This window comes from Myxocyprinus asiaticus, chromosome 5, assembly GCF_019703515.2.
Source record: "Myxocyprinus asiaticus isolate MX2 ecotype Aquarium Trade chromosome 5, UBuf_Myxa_2, whole genome shotgun sequence".
Lineage (NCBI taxonomy): Eukaryota > Metazoa > Chordata > Actinopteri > Cypriniformes > Catostomidae > Myxocyprinus > Myxocyprinus asiaticus.
Window position 1 is genome coordinate 12,281,526 of NC_059348.1, and position 15,398 is coordinate 12,296,923.

General features: G+C 38.7%; 1 protein-coding gene across 1 annotated transcript; it reads left to right on the forward strand.

The window, feature by feature from the left end:
* Positions 1-13,637: 13,637 nt before the first annotated feature.
* LOC127440961 (protein FAM43A-like) lies at positions 13,638-15,047 on the forward strand. The gene has a single exon (XM_051698053.1). It carries the CDS (start codon positions 13,744-13,746, stop codon positions 14,758-14,760), a length of 1,017 nt encoding a protein of 338 aa, XP_051554013.1. The 5' UTR covers positions 13,638-13,743; the 3' UTR covers positions 14,761-15,047.
* Positions 15,048-15,398: the final 351 nt, after the last annotated feature.

Below are 15,398 nucleotides of genomic sequence, written 5' to 3' on the forward strand. Positions count from 1 at the left end.
TCGTGCATTGCATGCCACATGTTTACTATAGCTTCTTCCATCAGCAGGGAGGGATTCACATGTGATAAATAGAAGGAATTATTCGGGCTGACGGAGAAAGTTAATGAGTTAGAGACAGGCATCTGAATGCTAGTGGAGGTCAGTGAGAAAGAGAGGCCGGTAGATACTGTTTCGGATGCGGGTAGTTCAGCGAGCAACATACACACTTGGTTCCGGCTGTAGAGCCCCCGCAGCAGGGCATTTGGGTGACGTCTTGGCAGCATACTCGTAGGGCAAAGTGACATCACTCTCCCGTTCCTGTTAGGATTTCCAGTCGATTCTCCCCACTCAGTGATGCACCCACTGAGAATCATGTTGAAAGCGCCCTTGTTATTGGTGACTCTCTAGTAATCTGGCTCATAGTCTTAATAGTGATAGAATTTGACTAACTGGGGCCCAGGTCAGGAAGCAGACAAACTGGCTAATGCGAACATCTGATAGCTGCCTTGAGACATCACACAGGTCACATAAATTACAACACATAGAGAATGAATCACCTGTATATCATATAGAGAATCACCTGATCATGTAGGTGTACACTCTACAATATCAGGAAGATAAGACCCTTCTTTTCTGAACATGCCACACAACTGCTTGTCCAGTCACTTGTCATAACTAGACTGGACTACTGTAACACTCTCATTGCAGGCATCCCTGCATGTGCAATTAGATCCCTGCAAATGATCCAGAATGCAGCAGCACGTCTGGTCTTTAATGAACCAAGGAGAACGCATGTTACACCACTCCTTGTCTCTCTCCACTGGCTGCCAGTTGATGCACGTATCAAATTCAAGGCTCTGATGCTGGCACACAGAACAGTCACTGGGTCTGCTCCAGCATACCTAAAATCATTTATGCAGAGCTACACGCCCACTAGAAGCCTGCGGTCGGCTAAGGAACGGCACCTTGTTGTACCAACACAAAGAGGCACCAAACCACTTTCCCAGACTTTCAGCTTCATCATACCACAATGGTGGAATGACCTTCCCAGCTCCATCCATGAAGCTGACTCACTCTCTGTCTTCAAAAAATGACTAAAAACACATCTTTTCCACGAGCACTTACCAATCATTGTTGCACTTTAATCTGTTTTGAATACTATTCTGATGCTAGTGAAACTTTTCATACCACTGTCTCCTTAAGATGATTCGCTTTTGTTTTCCTCTTTTGTAAGTCGCTTTGGATAAAAGCATCTGCCAAATGAATAAATATAAATGTAAATATTGAGACTGTGTCTGTTCCCTGAACTACCAAACACAAAACTTTCATTAAGTCATTTAGAATTTTTTTTTATTGATGTCACACTTGAAAATAACAAAAAAATTAAGATAAATATCAAATAAAGGTAGGGCTACTAAACATTAGATCGATTTCATTCAAATCACTAATTGTAAATTAAATTATTACAGATCAGAGTTTGGATTTGCTCTGTTTTACTGAAACCTGGATTAAAATAGATATTAGTTTAAATGAATCTACTCCATCAGGTTATTGTTATAAACATGAGCCTCATCTGAAAAGTCGAGGAGGAAGTGTTGCAACAATTTACAGTGATATTTTCAGTGTTACTCAAAGGTCTGGATATAAGTTTAATAATTTTGAACTGATAATGCTTAATGTGACATTGTCAGATATAAATAAAAAAGTCTTTGTCGTCTTTTATTCTTGCAACAGTATATAGACCACTAGGGCCAGTTCCTTTTTGCTGATTTTCTGTCAGATCTAGTGGTTGCTGTGGATAGCGCTTTAATCATCTGTGACTTCAACATCCACATAGATAACGAAAATGATAGACTGGGATTAGCATTTCTCGATATTCTCCACTCTGTTGGGGTTAGACAATAAGTGATAGGTCCAACCCATAGCCAAAATCATACTCTATATCTAATTTTGTCATATGGAAATGATGCTAATAATATAGAAATTCTGCTGCAGAGCAATGATATCTCAGATCATTACCTCGTCCCTTGTATGCTGCACTTACCAAAGGTAACTCAATCTACACAGTGTTATCATTCAGGTAGAACTATTCTTTCAACTACTAAAGATAGCTTCACTAATAATCTTCCAGACTTGTATCAAATACTCAGTATGCCAAAAAGTTCAGAAGAACTTGATGATGTCACAGAAAATATGGATACAGTCTTCTCTAGCACGCTAGATAGTGTCGCCCCCCTTCGATTAAAGACAGATAAAGAGGGAAATCCTGCACCATGGTACAATGATCACACTTATACTCTCAAGAGAGCAGCTCGGAAAATGGAGCGTAAGTGGAAGAATACAAAATTAGAGGTATTTCGCGGTGCATGGAATGATAATGTCTGTAGCTACAGACAGGCACTAAAAGCTGCCAGGTCTGCATATTTGAGCAAACCCATAGAAAATAATAACAACAATCCTAGGTGTTTATTCAGTACTGTGGCTAAACTGGTTAGGAATAAAACTTCTATTGAACCAGATATTCCATCGCAGCATAGTAATAATGACTTGATGAATTTCTTTACTGATAAAATCGAAATCATCAGAAACAAAATTGGAATTACGCATCCATCTACCACAGCACCCCAGAAATTATTCCCTTCGAGCAACTTCAATCCTTCACTGTTATAGGTCAGGAAGAGCTAACAGAAATCATCAAAACATGAAAATCAACAACATGTAGATCCAGAACCGGCTAAACTCCTAGAGGTGTTTCCTGTAATCTCAGAACTTCTTATTAATATTATAAACTCCTCATTATCCTTAGGGCATGTCCCAAGAAACTTTAAACTGGCAGTTGTCAAACCACTTATCAAGAAACCACAGCTTGATTCAGGAGAATTGGCTAATTATAGGCCGATTTCAAATCTCCCATTTATGTCGAAAATACAAGAAAATGTCGTGTCCACCCAACTATGTCCATCTCCGGTCCTACCTGATGTCTGATTCCCACTGTGTCACTGAGTGATGATGGCCAACTGCAGCATGTCCCAGCCAGACTTCACTTCAGTCTACTAAGACAGACTTCACAGAGGATGAATTGATGCAAACTCAAAGACATGGCATTCTTCATGAGCCACTGTCTGAAGCATGGGTTCAGGATGGAGTTCACCAAAATTTCCTGCCATAAGCTTCCAGCCGGACTGCGATGCTCCTCACTGAATGATACCTATATCAACTTGGTCAAAGGAGGTACAACATTCTCTTAAACTACATAGAAAATGAATTCACTAATTAGTGAATGACTTCCAGTGTGCTGACTGTCTTCGATGGTCTCAGAACAGTTTGAAATGCATCTTATTTTCATCCTAACTCCGTATACAGCCTCTGAAAGCAACATTTTCCAGCTTTTGGATATGTCTATTGATTCTCAATGTGATAATGCACAGTGAATTAAGGATTTTATGGAAAGTTAGTCTTACTGTCCACGTACGTGGACACTGTGTTTAACAGCGTGCCGTTTCGCGATATATCTATGCAATTTTTAAAACGGCATATCGGGTTAAACTAGAGACTCTACTCTTTTGACTTGGTTTGGAAACAGGTTTTAATGTGAAAACTTAAGCTGGTTTCTTACCAGATGTAGTTTTGTTGCCGTTTCTCAGAAAAACAAACTCGGCTGAGAATGGCACCATGTTGTTTTGTTACATGACTCGGTGCGCTGAAAGTTTAACCCTTTAATGACAGCCTAGAATCTCCTGAACTGAGATCAGTTGGTTTAAAAAATAATTAAATTAAGCATAGTGAAGCCAAAACATACTGTTCTGTCCACGCATGTGGATGCAGGGTCTCACAAGATTAATATAGTTAACCCTTGTGCATCAATTTAAAAAGTTACTCAGAGGTCCTTAGAAGACAAAAATGTCTGCGTCAAAAAACTGCCATAATAATATTATATATTAATATTATTCTCCACTTTCGATGAGTTAATTTTTTAATCAACATCAGTCCAGATCATAACTACCAAATATTCATTTATTTTCAGGATTTTAATTCTTTAAATGCCAGTTTGTTTATATAATGCCACTGTTGTTTTTTATGAAAAAAATAAATAAAAATAAATACAATAATTAATTTCCACATACTAAATGCTAAGGGCAATTTTTTTTGTGTGTGTGGGGGGGGGGGGGGGGGATTATCGCAGTCTGATATATGTCAATGATTACCAACAACATTGATTTTGATGCATTATTATTTTTTGTGCCGTGTCAGATAAAAAATAAATAAATAAATAAAAATAAAAACTCACACTCAGTACCTTAGAGGACAAAAATTTCCACATCAAAAAACTGCAATAAAAATATTATATATTCATATTATTTTCCACTTTCACTGACTCACTGACAAATTTCTCAATACACACATACAAAACACACTCTGACATCATTTATTAAATTGGCCTGCAGTGCTCTATAATACAGAAAATAGGAAAAAAGCATGTATTTTCTCCATAGGCTAAACATGAGAAAAATGGCGCCATCTGGTGGAAAATATAAAAAATGTAAATTTTGAAGCCAGGGCTCCGGAATGAAAGCATAATATCATTGAATTCATGATTTTATGCTTTAATGGCACTGGGATCAAATATTGCAGTTTTAATGGGTTTCAATGGGGACATTTTTGTCCTGAAGGTCCTGAATGTAACTATTTTGTGTACACAGTGTATTATAGATGTATTATAGGAACTGAGGTTGAAATATCAAAATTCCCCCAAAAATACACACCTTTTTATGCCATTGGCATTAACACAGCCAAAATCATTCTCTCCGATGTCCCTAAAATAAACCATTCATTGTCCCCAGGGTGGCAATTGAAAGTGTTTAGCGGAACTGAATGCTCTAAAACAGATCTTGTGAGAAACTTGTGAATATCTTTATTTACTACATTACTACAACTTTTATAGTGTTAAAAAAAATCTTATTCCTTTGATTTCATGGAGTGTATTTTAATAGCAGTCCTCTATTGCTTACTGCACATGTTCTGTTTTATTTAAGTTTGGATATAGTGACCACTTAAAGGTTTTAGATCCCACGTTGAAACTAGGAAGTAACAGCGTTTGCATAATCAGTGAAGAGCACGATTCGGAGGATGCACTTTTCCCTCTAAGATCACAGTTTTACTCTACTGATGGTTAGGTTTGGGGCTTGGGTTAGGCAATACAGTGTATTTAATATGCATTCCTCTTCACTGTATTACAGCCTGTACAGCTGAAAACAACTGGCTTCACAACTCACTTTTGGCACCCCTAAGTGGATATTTCACCCGCAAAATGGAGCTCACATGTGCCCACACACCTAACAACCGTTACTGCATTGGCCCACTGCTGGGGGCAGTGTTTAACATTTCGGTAATCACAGGCTGATTTTGGCTGAAGAAAAGTACACCTACTTTTTCCAGTTTCACTGTAAGATCAGTCTAAATAAAAAGTCGTGTCCTCCGTTGTGTGAAACTGACCCTACGCTATAAGCCCTGCTCACCCTTCTTACTGTTGCTGATGCAGTCAAATGCTGATTCATTGCAATGAAAATGCTGGGACATTTTCATTCTAGAGAGCATTTATAGGTAAAAAATGGCATGAGTGCGTATATCTCATAAAAGTTCATTTTGTTTAGCATACATGCGTGCTAAAAGCCATAAAACTCCAATTTTGATTTCATAGGGTCTTTAAGCTTCAGAAAATTCTCAATGAATTAAATGTCATTAAATCCCACCATTTTACTTGACAGCTGTTATCTAAATGCTCTATCCTGAAGCACAAACATCTTTGGAAAGATGTAACAAAAGCACAATCCAGTGAGAAGGCACGCTAATCTTTGACCCTGCACATGAGCCACTCTTCACTAATCCAAACATGAGAGTGAACTCACACCATGGGCAGCAGACTTTACATGAGCAAACAATCAGACAAACAATTCTCTTCAGAGCATCTCCTTAGTGTAAGGATGTAGAGGCCATATTTTACTTGCATTATCAACAAGTGTTTAAATATTATAACATTAGAATATTAGAGCATGCTTTAGTGAACCAGTTTTTGTGCCAGTTGCCAGTTTGACCCATTTAAAGGTGTTTTGTCGCTTTTTTGCACTAGGCATTTTGTCTACACTTTTGGGCCTTTCAGTAAAGATTTAATAGGATCTCTTCCTTGGATTTAGTGCACAAGCTCTTTTTTCTTTTTAATTGGAGTAAAACTTCACATCCCACTCCATCATCCGAAAAACAGAAAATGATCCAATTTTGTAAATGTAATATACATTACAATATGAAACTGATTTGGCTGTTTTCTGAGGAAAGAGAGAAAGAGATTTCAACAAGCAGAGGTAGGCTGAGATTGAGACCCAATCGTTTTGGTTTCCAACCGAAAAGCCTGGATGAAGTCTATTGAACTGGAGGACTGACTGCAAAGTGACTGAGGCCAAATGGACACAGCGAGAGAGGTTCCTCTTAAAGTGACTCCACTTGCTTCCTCCTCCGCTCCCCGCCATGACTCACGTCCTCACAAGAGGCTCCCCAGCCTGAGCCCAGTGGAGGCCTGCGAGCCTTTTGTCTGGTTCAGAGGCTTCAGACAAGCAAGTCTGTGTGCTAAGCACGTGGGACAAGATTAGTGACAAGCAGGCCCAGGGAGAGGGCCCAACAGAATCACCCGGCTAATGTCGCTGAATACATTTACCTACCTCAGTGTCCATTCACACTGCCTTTTGTTTTTGCCTGGAACAGAGAGACCTGTAAGTGCAGGAAAGAAATGAGCTAGGCCTTGGATGGGAAATCAGCGGATCCCACAGCGCCCACCGCAGATGAATATATGGTGGCATGTAAAAAGAGTGGGGATCAGGAGATTTCACACGAAGAGAAAAGATGGCCTTGTTTTTTCCTGCTGCTTAATGGTAATTAGCATACCAAATAAATAAATAAATAAAACTTGTTTAGACACAAAGTGCCCCAAAACACACTACACTCGTAATGGTATTTGTTGCAGGAACCATTAGAATTTCTTTTCTGACTTTTTTTTTTTTTTTTACCAGTGGATGTAAGGTTAGTTTTCCTCAAGTTCACACAGGTGTCCTAGCAGAGTAACCAAAGCTTTATCACATTAACTATGGTCAACCAGAAAGTGTCCAAAAACTTTTAATCTTAATGCAAACGATATATCTATTTTTAAAATCATCTGAAACCTTTTTTGTGAGCTGTTTTGCTTGAAAAGTGTCTATGCTGGTACATGATAGCTGTGCGGCATGTGTAAACCTCACTCCCCTGGCCTCAAGAGGCGCACTAGCGACTGACACTAGAGGCTGTAGCCTTTAGCCTCCTCATTAGCATGCCCGCCTCCCATGCCAGCTGACACCAGTTCAAATCCTGCTTTGAGCGGGTCAAACAGGACCGGTTACAGTGGTGCCGTGACCCGGGTGGGAGTGAGATTTAAGGGGGTGAGTGTAACGGGAGCCAGCTGGTACATGACAGCTGTGCAGTATATTTAAAACAGGTGCACTAGCGACTGACACTAGAGGCTGTAGCCTTTAGCCTCCTCATTAGCGCGCCTGCCTCCCAAGATGGCTGACACCGGTTCGAATCCCGCTCAGAGCAGGTCAAGCAGAACCGGTTACACTATATTTCTTTAAAATAAAACTATAAGTTGTATTATGTTAATTTATTTTTTAACTGTAGTTTAAGTGTCCAAATAATTTTTGGGGCTGCTGTATGTCAGATGTTGGCATTATATTTTCTTAAAGTCTGATTAAAGAGGCTCAACAATTCATCCAACATTTTTGGAAATATCCTGAAAATATAAGAAAATACAGTAGGAAAAAACATTTTATTAGCTCAATATTTCATTTGCAGTACAGGTTTAATCAATATCTTTCCACCCATGAAGTTCTGAATATGCCACCTAGACGGTAAGCTGCCAATATCCATTCAAAAGAGTGTCCACACGTGATACACAACAACTTGGCTGGAGCTTGAGGGGACCCGATGGGGACTCTGTAGGGTTAAGGTGGGTTTCAGAATAAATAAGCCCTGTTTAGTGTTGTCTGAAGACTGAGGTAAACGGCATTGAATTAACTAAGCTCACAAGAAGAAAATACATCAGCAATGGGCATGCATGTTTCGCCTTTGTCTTACCATTCAAATGCCCTGAACAAATTCAGAAAGGCTTACAGAAGAAGTAAAATGCAGTTTATACGTAAGTCCTTCCATTTCAACATGAAAGTGGTTCCCAACAAATACAAATCTCAATGGCCTACTTAGCATGTAGATTATATGCTGTCTCAGAGCATTGATAGACTTACCATGTGTATTTAAATGATAATATGTTAGGAGATGGCTGCTTGAAGATTCTTGTACGCTAGTGTGCAAAGAATCTCAGATAGGTCTCTTTGAAACTGAAATTGAGAAAAAGCGCAATCATGGGCTTTAAGATCTGAGTTAAAGACACATTCTTGATGCACTAAGAATCAGGATGATTCAGTTCCATGGGAGCATTGTTTAGAGTAGGCCTGCTTAGTCTAATTTGAACTTAAAAATGCATGACTAAAATGCTTTAAATAAGAGAACTCTTTTAGGACAGTTCCTCATTTTTTTTTTTTTTTTTTTTTTTTAAGAGAAAAAGAAGGTAAATTCATTGAACTTAAACAGATGAACAAACCAGTTTGAATTACTTTATACAAGGCTAGCTTAAGTTATATACAGTATGAATATATAGTGCCCTAAGAATGTAGTCAGACATTTTTGCTAAAGACTTTTGAAAATTTTGCAGGTCTATGAAAAATAATAAACTGAAAAGGCTAATTTACAGAAGCATTTGAACAAGTTAATTAGTTAAGTTCTTCCTAGGACCAGCACTGGTATAGTGATTACAGCTGCAAGGTTTCTTGCACAGTTTGTCGATTTTGATTCTCCAATTCTTTTAGCAGATCATTTCAAGTTCTGTGAGAGTCAGTTAAAGGGATAGTTCACCAAAAAAGAAAACTCTCTCATCATTTACTCACCCTCATGTCATCCCAGATGTGTATGATTTTCTTTCATTGTCCATACAATGCAAGTAAATGTGTACCTACATTTTGAAGCTCCAAAAAGCACACAAAGGCATCATAGAAGTAATCCATATGACTCCAGTGGTTAAATCCATATCTTCTGAAGTGATATGACAGGTGTGGGTGAGAAACAGAGCAATATTTAAGTCCTATTTTACTACCAATCTCCACTTTCACTTTCAGCTTTTGTTTTTGGCGATTCACATTATTCTTGCATATCGCCACCTACTTGGCAGTGAGGAGGATGTATAGTGAAAAAGGACTTAAATATTGATCTTTGTCTCACCCACACCTATCATATCACTTCTGAAGACTAATTTGATTTAACCACTGGAGTCTTGTGGATTACTTTTATGCTGTCTTTATGTGGTTTTTGGAGCTTCAACATTTTGTTCACCATTCACTTGCATTGTATGGACCTACAGAGCTGAAATATTCTTCTAAAAATCTTCATTTGTGTTCTGCAGAAGAAAGAAAATAATACATGTCTGGCATGAGGTTGAGTAAATGATGAGAGAATTTTCATTTTTGGGTGAACTATCCCTTTAACTAGTCTTTGGGTCTCACCACACTGTCAAATCCACAGAATTCAAATTAACGGGGTTCAAATCTGCACTGTGGTTGGCTCACTCAAGGACATTTAGACATTTATCCCAAACTCACTCCTCACTGTTATTTTTCAGACATTGTTTGCATCAGAAAAAAATTGTCCAAATTATGTTTAATCTTTTGTCTTATCAGACTCTTCATACAGGAGGCCATAAGCCTTTTACACAGGAGGGGCATTGTCTAACCACTTAGAGACCTGATCAGTGAGTTGTAGATATGATGTCCTTTCAATATGATCCATTATCTCTACACATTAAATCAAAAGCTCTGGGTTCTTGAAAAGGCCACTGGGTTTCTGAACACCTCACTGCATTTTAATACATTGAATTTTTTTTTTTTTAATATGCTTTTCTGTGCCATTCTCCAATAAATGGTGGGACCTTATTTAGAATGCTGACAGTAAATGAAACGCTCCTTAAGCTTAAATGAATGTTGAAAATTGTTTACTCACCCCTATGTCATTGCAAGCCTGTATGTTGTTATATACAACTCATGCACTATATTCTTCTGAAGTCATACAATAACTTTAAGTGAGGAACAGACCAGAATTTCACTTAATTAACTGAAAATGTTCCCCCTGCTGCAGCTCTGAAATGTAATTCTCCATCCTGCATATTCAAACTGGCGCGCCACATTCAGTTTCGACACACGCGAGAACCAATGACATCAAACTTGACACAACGTGTCAAGGCACCATTTTATATTCTGGAACGCAGATGAGATTTAAGAGCTTCCACAAAGGGGAAGATTATCAGTGAATAACGACTTAAACTTCATTCTGTTCTTCAAACAATATAGTGCGCAATTTGAATGGACAACTTTTATGGTGTTTTTGTAGCTTTTGGACATTGAAAGCTATGAACTGTCATTGGAAAGGAACTGCGTAAAGATTTCTTAATAATTTCTCCCATTGTGTTCCATAGAAAAAATAACAGCCACGGGTTTGGAATGACATGGGATGTAATAATAATAAGTAAATAATAAAACAGAATTTTCATGTTTGTGTGAAGAGTTCCTTTCAAATGAAACTACACATAGTAGTCGTATGACAACAATGCCTTCACAATAGAAATAGACAGTAAGTTTGTCATCAAGTAAATCAGTAAATTCAGTGGATTTTCTTTGCTCCGCACTTTCTGTTATATTAACGCAGGAATGCGTTAATATTTTTGGTTTGTATCCAACCTTCCCACATGACCGTGAAGGGAGACTGGCTCACCCTTCCCAAAGCATTCCAGTACAAGTGGGCTTTATCCTCATTTAGGTTCCGTTTACTTACAGGATCTAGTGGGTACATCAATTCATGACTCTTCTTTATGTGGTCATGAATATTCCTATAATCCCCTGGCAGCTTTCCAAACTCTTCCATTTTTTTTTCAGGCTATATGAGACTTTTTCAGCTTTAGCCCAGCTTTTCATATCCTTTTCGCCTGATCTCTTCCTAAAATCTCTCACACTCCTGGTTGTGGCCCTTTATGCTCATGTATGCAGAGGCACACTGTGGCCAGTATAGCCTATAATTGATCTCTAATTGATGTCTGAAAATGTAAGTAAGGAGCCCCACTGCATAATGGCTCTGATACAGTGTGGTGTTAACCTAATTATTCAAATCTGTGTTTTAACTGGCTCGTCTTCCCACCTTCCTCCTTTTCTACAGCCTTCTCATCTTCCTCTCTGACACCCAAGGATGCTGTCGCCCGCGCCGCATTATTGTTGTGCTGCATTAATGTCACCGCAATGTCACTGCATTTCAACGCCTCACTACAATGTTAATGAATCCGCTCCGCGCTGTCCAGTGGGTCGCACTGGGTTACGCAGCTGTTCCACACTTTGAGAGATTTTGATAGCTGACAGTCAGTGCTGTAGCTAGTGGGGTGAAAGTAATGACTCTAGGGGCCAACAGGTCCAGGGGTGCCCCACAAGAGATTCTAAACTGTATTTTTTTTAATAGGAAAGGGGCCCTGAGCAATATTCAGTCAGCGGCCCCGGATTACCTTGCTACGGCCCTGCTGACAGCTAAATAAAACAGGCTGTGTGTCTAAGTATTGTAAGGGTCAATTTTGCGTGCAGATGCAAGGGGCATCAATATATCTGAAATAAACAACTAATATTTTCTGAACCCATGCCTACACAGAAGAAAGCTGGAACGAAGCCTTGTCTAGGCCCTGCCCTGAATAGTACGGTTTGTGTCACAGGTATTCCTTTATCCAGTTGTTTGATGAGAGAGAGAGATAATATGTAGTTGCAATAAACTTTGAGCAGCCGAACACTTGAAGCCCACTCTCCTGGAAGTAGGGGGCCCCCCTGCAGCCAGGGGCCCCAGGGCTTCAGCCCAGGTAAGTCCGTGTGTTAATGCGGCCCTGAATATACACACATTCTCTCTTTGTCTTAGGCCTGGTGAAAACTGCTGCATAAATGTTCCACATTCAAAATAACGAATGACATAAAAATCACGTACTGTACATGAAATATTTTCAATTAAAAACGGCGAAATTTGCCAAATGGTGAATAGTTTCACATTTTTTGTACACACAAAGTATTGTTTTTGTGTTTTAAAGCATTATTCGAAGAAAATTACATTGGTCAACTCAGCAAAAAAACGATTTATTGGTCATATAATTCTGTTTCACTAAATGTATGTTTGTATTTGGTCTGTGTGAAGTTTATTTTCTACTTGCAGATCTTTATATATATTATATATTAAAGATGTCATACCTTTAATAATTATTAGATATGAATTCTTGTTACTGTATACCCTCTGCAGTCTGTTTAACTGCAAAGATGTGCTGCTCTGTCTTCAGCTCTGAGATCAAACCCTTCACACCTGAAAGAACTCAATCTGAATGATAATAAACCAGGAGATTCAGGAGTGAAGCTGCTCTCTGATATACTGGAGGATCCGCACTATATTTACTGAGTAAATCTAATTAAAAATTAAACATTTTTGTTCTGATACATCTATTAATTAGTGTATATTAATGTTTGATCTTTCCCTTCAATGTTTTTCACAGACAATCACCTACAGAGCTGATTACTGCCCCCTACTGGACAAACAGCAGCACTGACCCAGCAGAGCTCAACATGAGGGACGTCTGTTAGAGTTATAAATACATAAAAGTGTATAAACGTGCATTGATGAAGAAGCAGAAAAGTGAAATAGAGTTGAATGGTATGAGTTTGTGCTGTCTTTTACTCAGACATTCATATGATGGTAGTGGAGCCGATTGTTGCACAGTTGATCCAGTATGACAGTTTCTCAGTGTAACTCTCTCTCACCTGCTCCTGTTCAAACCCTTCTGAGATCTGCTGATGATCCATTACTTGCAGCACAGCTCATTCACCACCAGAACATCACTGACACTCACACAAACACATCTTATACATTCAATTCAACACACACAGCTGATTTTTAACAAATGGTGTTTCAATTTCTGTCAAATTTTAATGTGTGAAGTGGCAGGAATGTCAGAGGTTATAGTGTTTTAAGTATTATTAATACAGATGTAATATATTACACTTATTTTATAGGTGTCTGTAAATTCTTTCCTGCAAGAGTCAGTTTGTCATAAATGTCTATCTGTTGTATGTAAAAAAAACAAAAAAACAAAAAAACAGTGATATTCATATAGATTTGAACATGTACAGACGCACTAAAACACTAAATTTATATACATTTTGAAACAATTATTAAACAAGTACATACAGGTAAGGAGCATAAACATTACATAACATTACATTAAATATGTATTTACTATTAACTGAAGAGAAGTAGAGATTTTAGATGAGATGGGCACATAAAGTAAATACAGTGAGATGACGCCATCAAGTGGATGTTACGAATATTTTGACCCTGCATGAAAAGACCAACAACAGCTTTGTCTTTATCAGATGTTGCAACATGGACTAACCCATAATATGTAATGGTTCAGTCCACAACATATATAAACAACTGCAGTGCCGCACTATTTCCACTGTAGAGGTTGAAGTGTCTACAGCTTTAGGCAGACTGTGGAAGTTTAGGAAGTTTGCACAAAGGAAATATTATTTGAATATTTCAAACTTCGATGCAGTGCAGCATCTTATTGTGACAATGCTGCAATTGAAAGCGAGTGAAGATGAGCTCATGGACAAAGATAAACACTCAAAGTTCTCTCTTGGTTCAGCACTGTCTTCATTTACCAAATCATACCCAGATAATGCGCTTAACCGGATCGGGACCATGTTCAAATCCAGAAAGAAAAAGTTCAGCATCACCTCAGACTATCCAACTTATACGGTTGTATATTTAGGAAATTCAACCACCATTCAGTCCAAAGGAGAGGGATGCATGGACGTGGCCATCAGTAAAATCTGGAATAAAAGCGAGATGGGCAGAAGCAGCACCAAAATGCATCTGACTATCAGCGCTGAGGGAATACGCATGGTCCACTCTGATGAAAAGTCCAAGAAACCGGGACATCTGTACTTACTTCACCGAATCACTTACTGCATGGCTGATCAGAGGCTTCCCAAGATCTTTGCCTGGATTTACAGACATGAGATGAAGCATAAAGCGGTGATGCTGAGATGTCATGCGGTCCTGGTGTCCAAACCTGAGAAGGCGAAAGCGATGGCACTTCTGCTCTATCAGACCTCAAGCACAGCGCTGAGCGACTTTCAGAGACTCAAACGAAGAGAAGACGCCAGACATCAGCAACAGATCCTCATAGGAGAGCAAACAGTTCCTCTGGTGCCGAAGAGGAAGATGATAAACATGTACAAACCTCCAGTGGAGCGCAGCAGAAGCGCTCCTAAACTCCTCTCCATCACTGAAGACCTGATCGGGGAGATGGAGGAGGAGAGGGCCATGCTCTTTGACGAGTTTCTTGACGACGACTGTTTCGAGGACAGCAAAGAGGAAATATGCCTTATAATTAGTGAACTTGGAGAACTGTGCATTGGAAATGATGTGAAGTCTCTGAGATCTGACATGCAGGTGACTCGTCTACTGTGTGGAGAGAGCACTGGCAGCGAATCATCCATAGACAGTAATATAGAGTTGAGCTCTGGGACTGATTCAGATGAGTTCACAGATGACAAACATACAAAAAATACAAGCAGCAGATGATTTTGTCTCATTTCCTTTGTACTAAATATTCAGCACCAAAAGTTTCCAAGGTATAAGACTTTTTTCTGCATTCGTTGTACTTAAAGTGTAGTGATATCTTTGTCCTCCTTTGAAACAGTTGTTGGATTGATATTGTAGTTAATGTTTAAATGTACTTCAACTATTTCTTTGCAATGCAAATGTTTAAAATCCCTTAATATTCTCTTGTCAATATAGATGCTTTATTATTAACAGTAGGTTTGTGTTTAAATTAAATGTAGTGTTATTTCTCAATAAACACAAGACAAGTGGTATACCTTTGTGATGTTTATTTGAGTGTCGAACCGTGTTAAACTGTTAGTATTTGGGGGTCAAGCTATGAAATAATTTTCCTTATGCAAGGAGTGACACACATGTTGGCTTGTGCACATAATCTTTTCCACATTATAACAAGTGGGATTATAGTTCACCAATTTCATTGGCAGTCAGGTCAATGGAAAATGTAGCGTTTCAGTTACAGTACAGTACTTAAAATCAGATTAGGAGGAATCATGTTTTCCTCTGTGATGCACTCCTTTACCCTGCCATAACAATTAGCTTGATTATCATTTTAAACAACATTTCCAGAACAGTTTATCACTATTGTCACATGCTTTCTT

What these genes read in the sequence shown, in the direction of transcription:
- LOC127440961 (XM_051698053.1), top strand. Translation starts at nt 13,744, where the DNA reads ATGCTGCAATTGAAAGCGAGTGAAGATGAGCTCATGGACAAAGATAAA.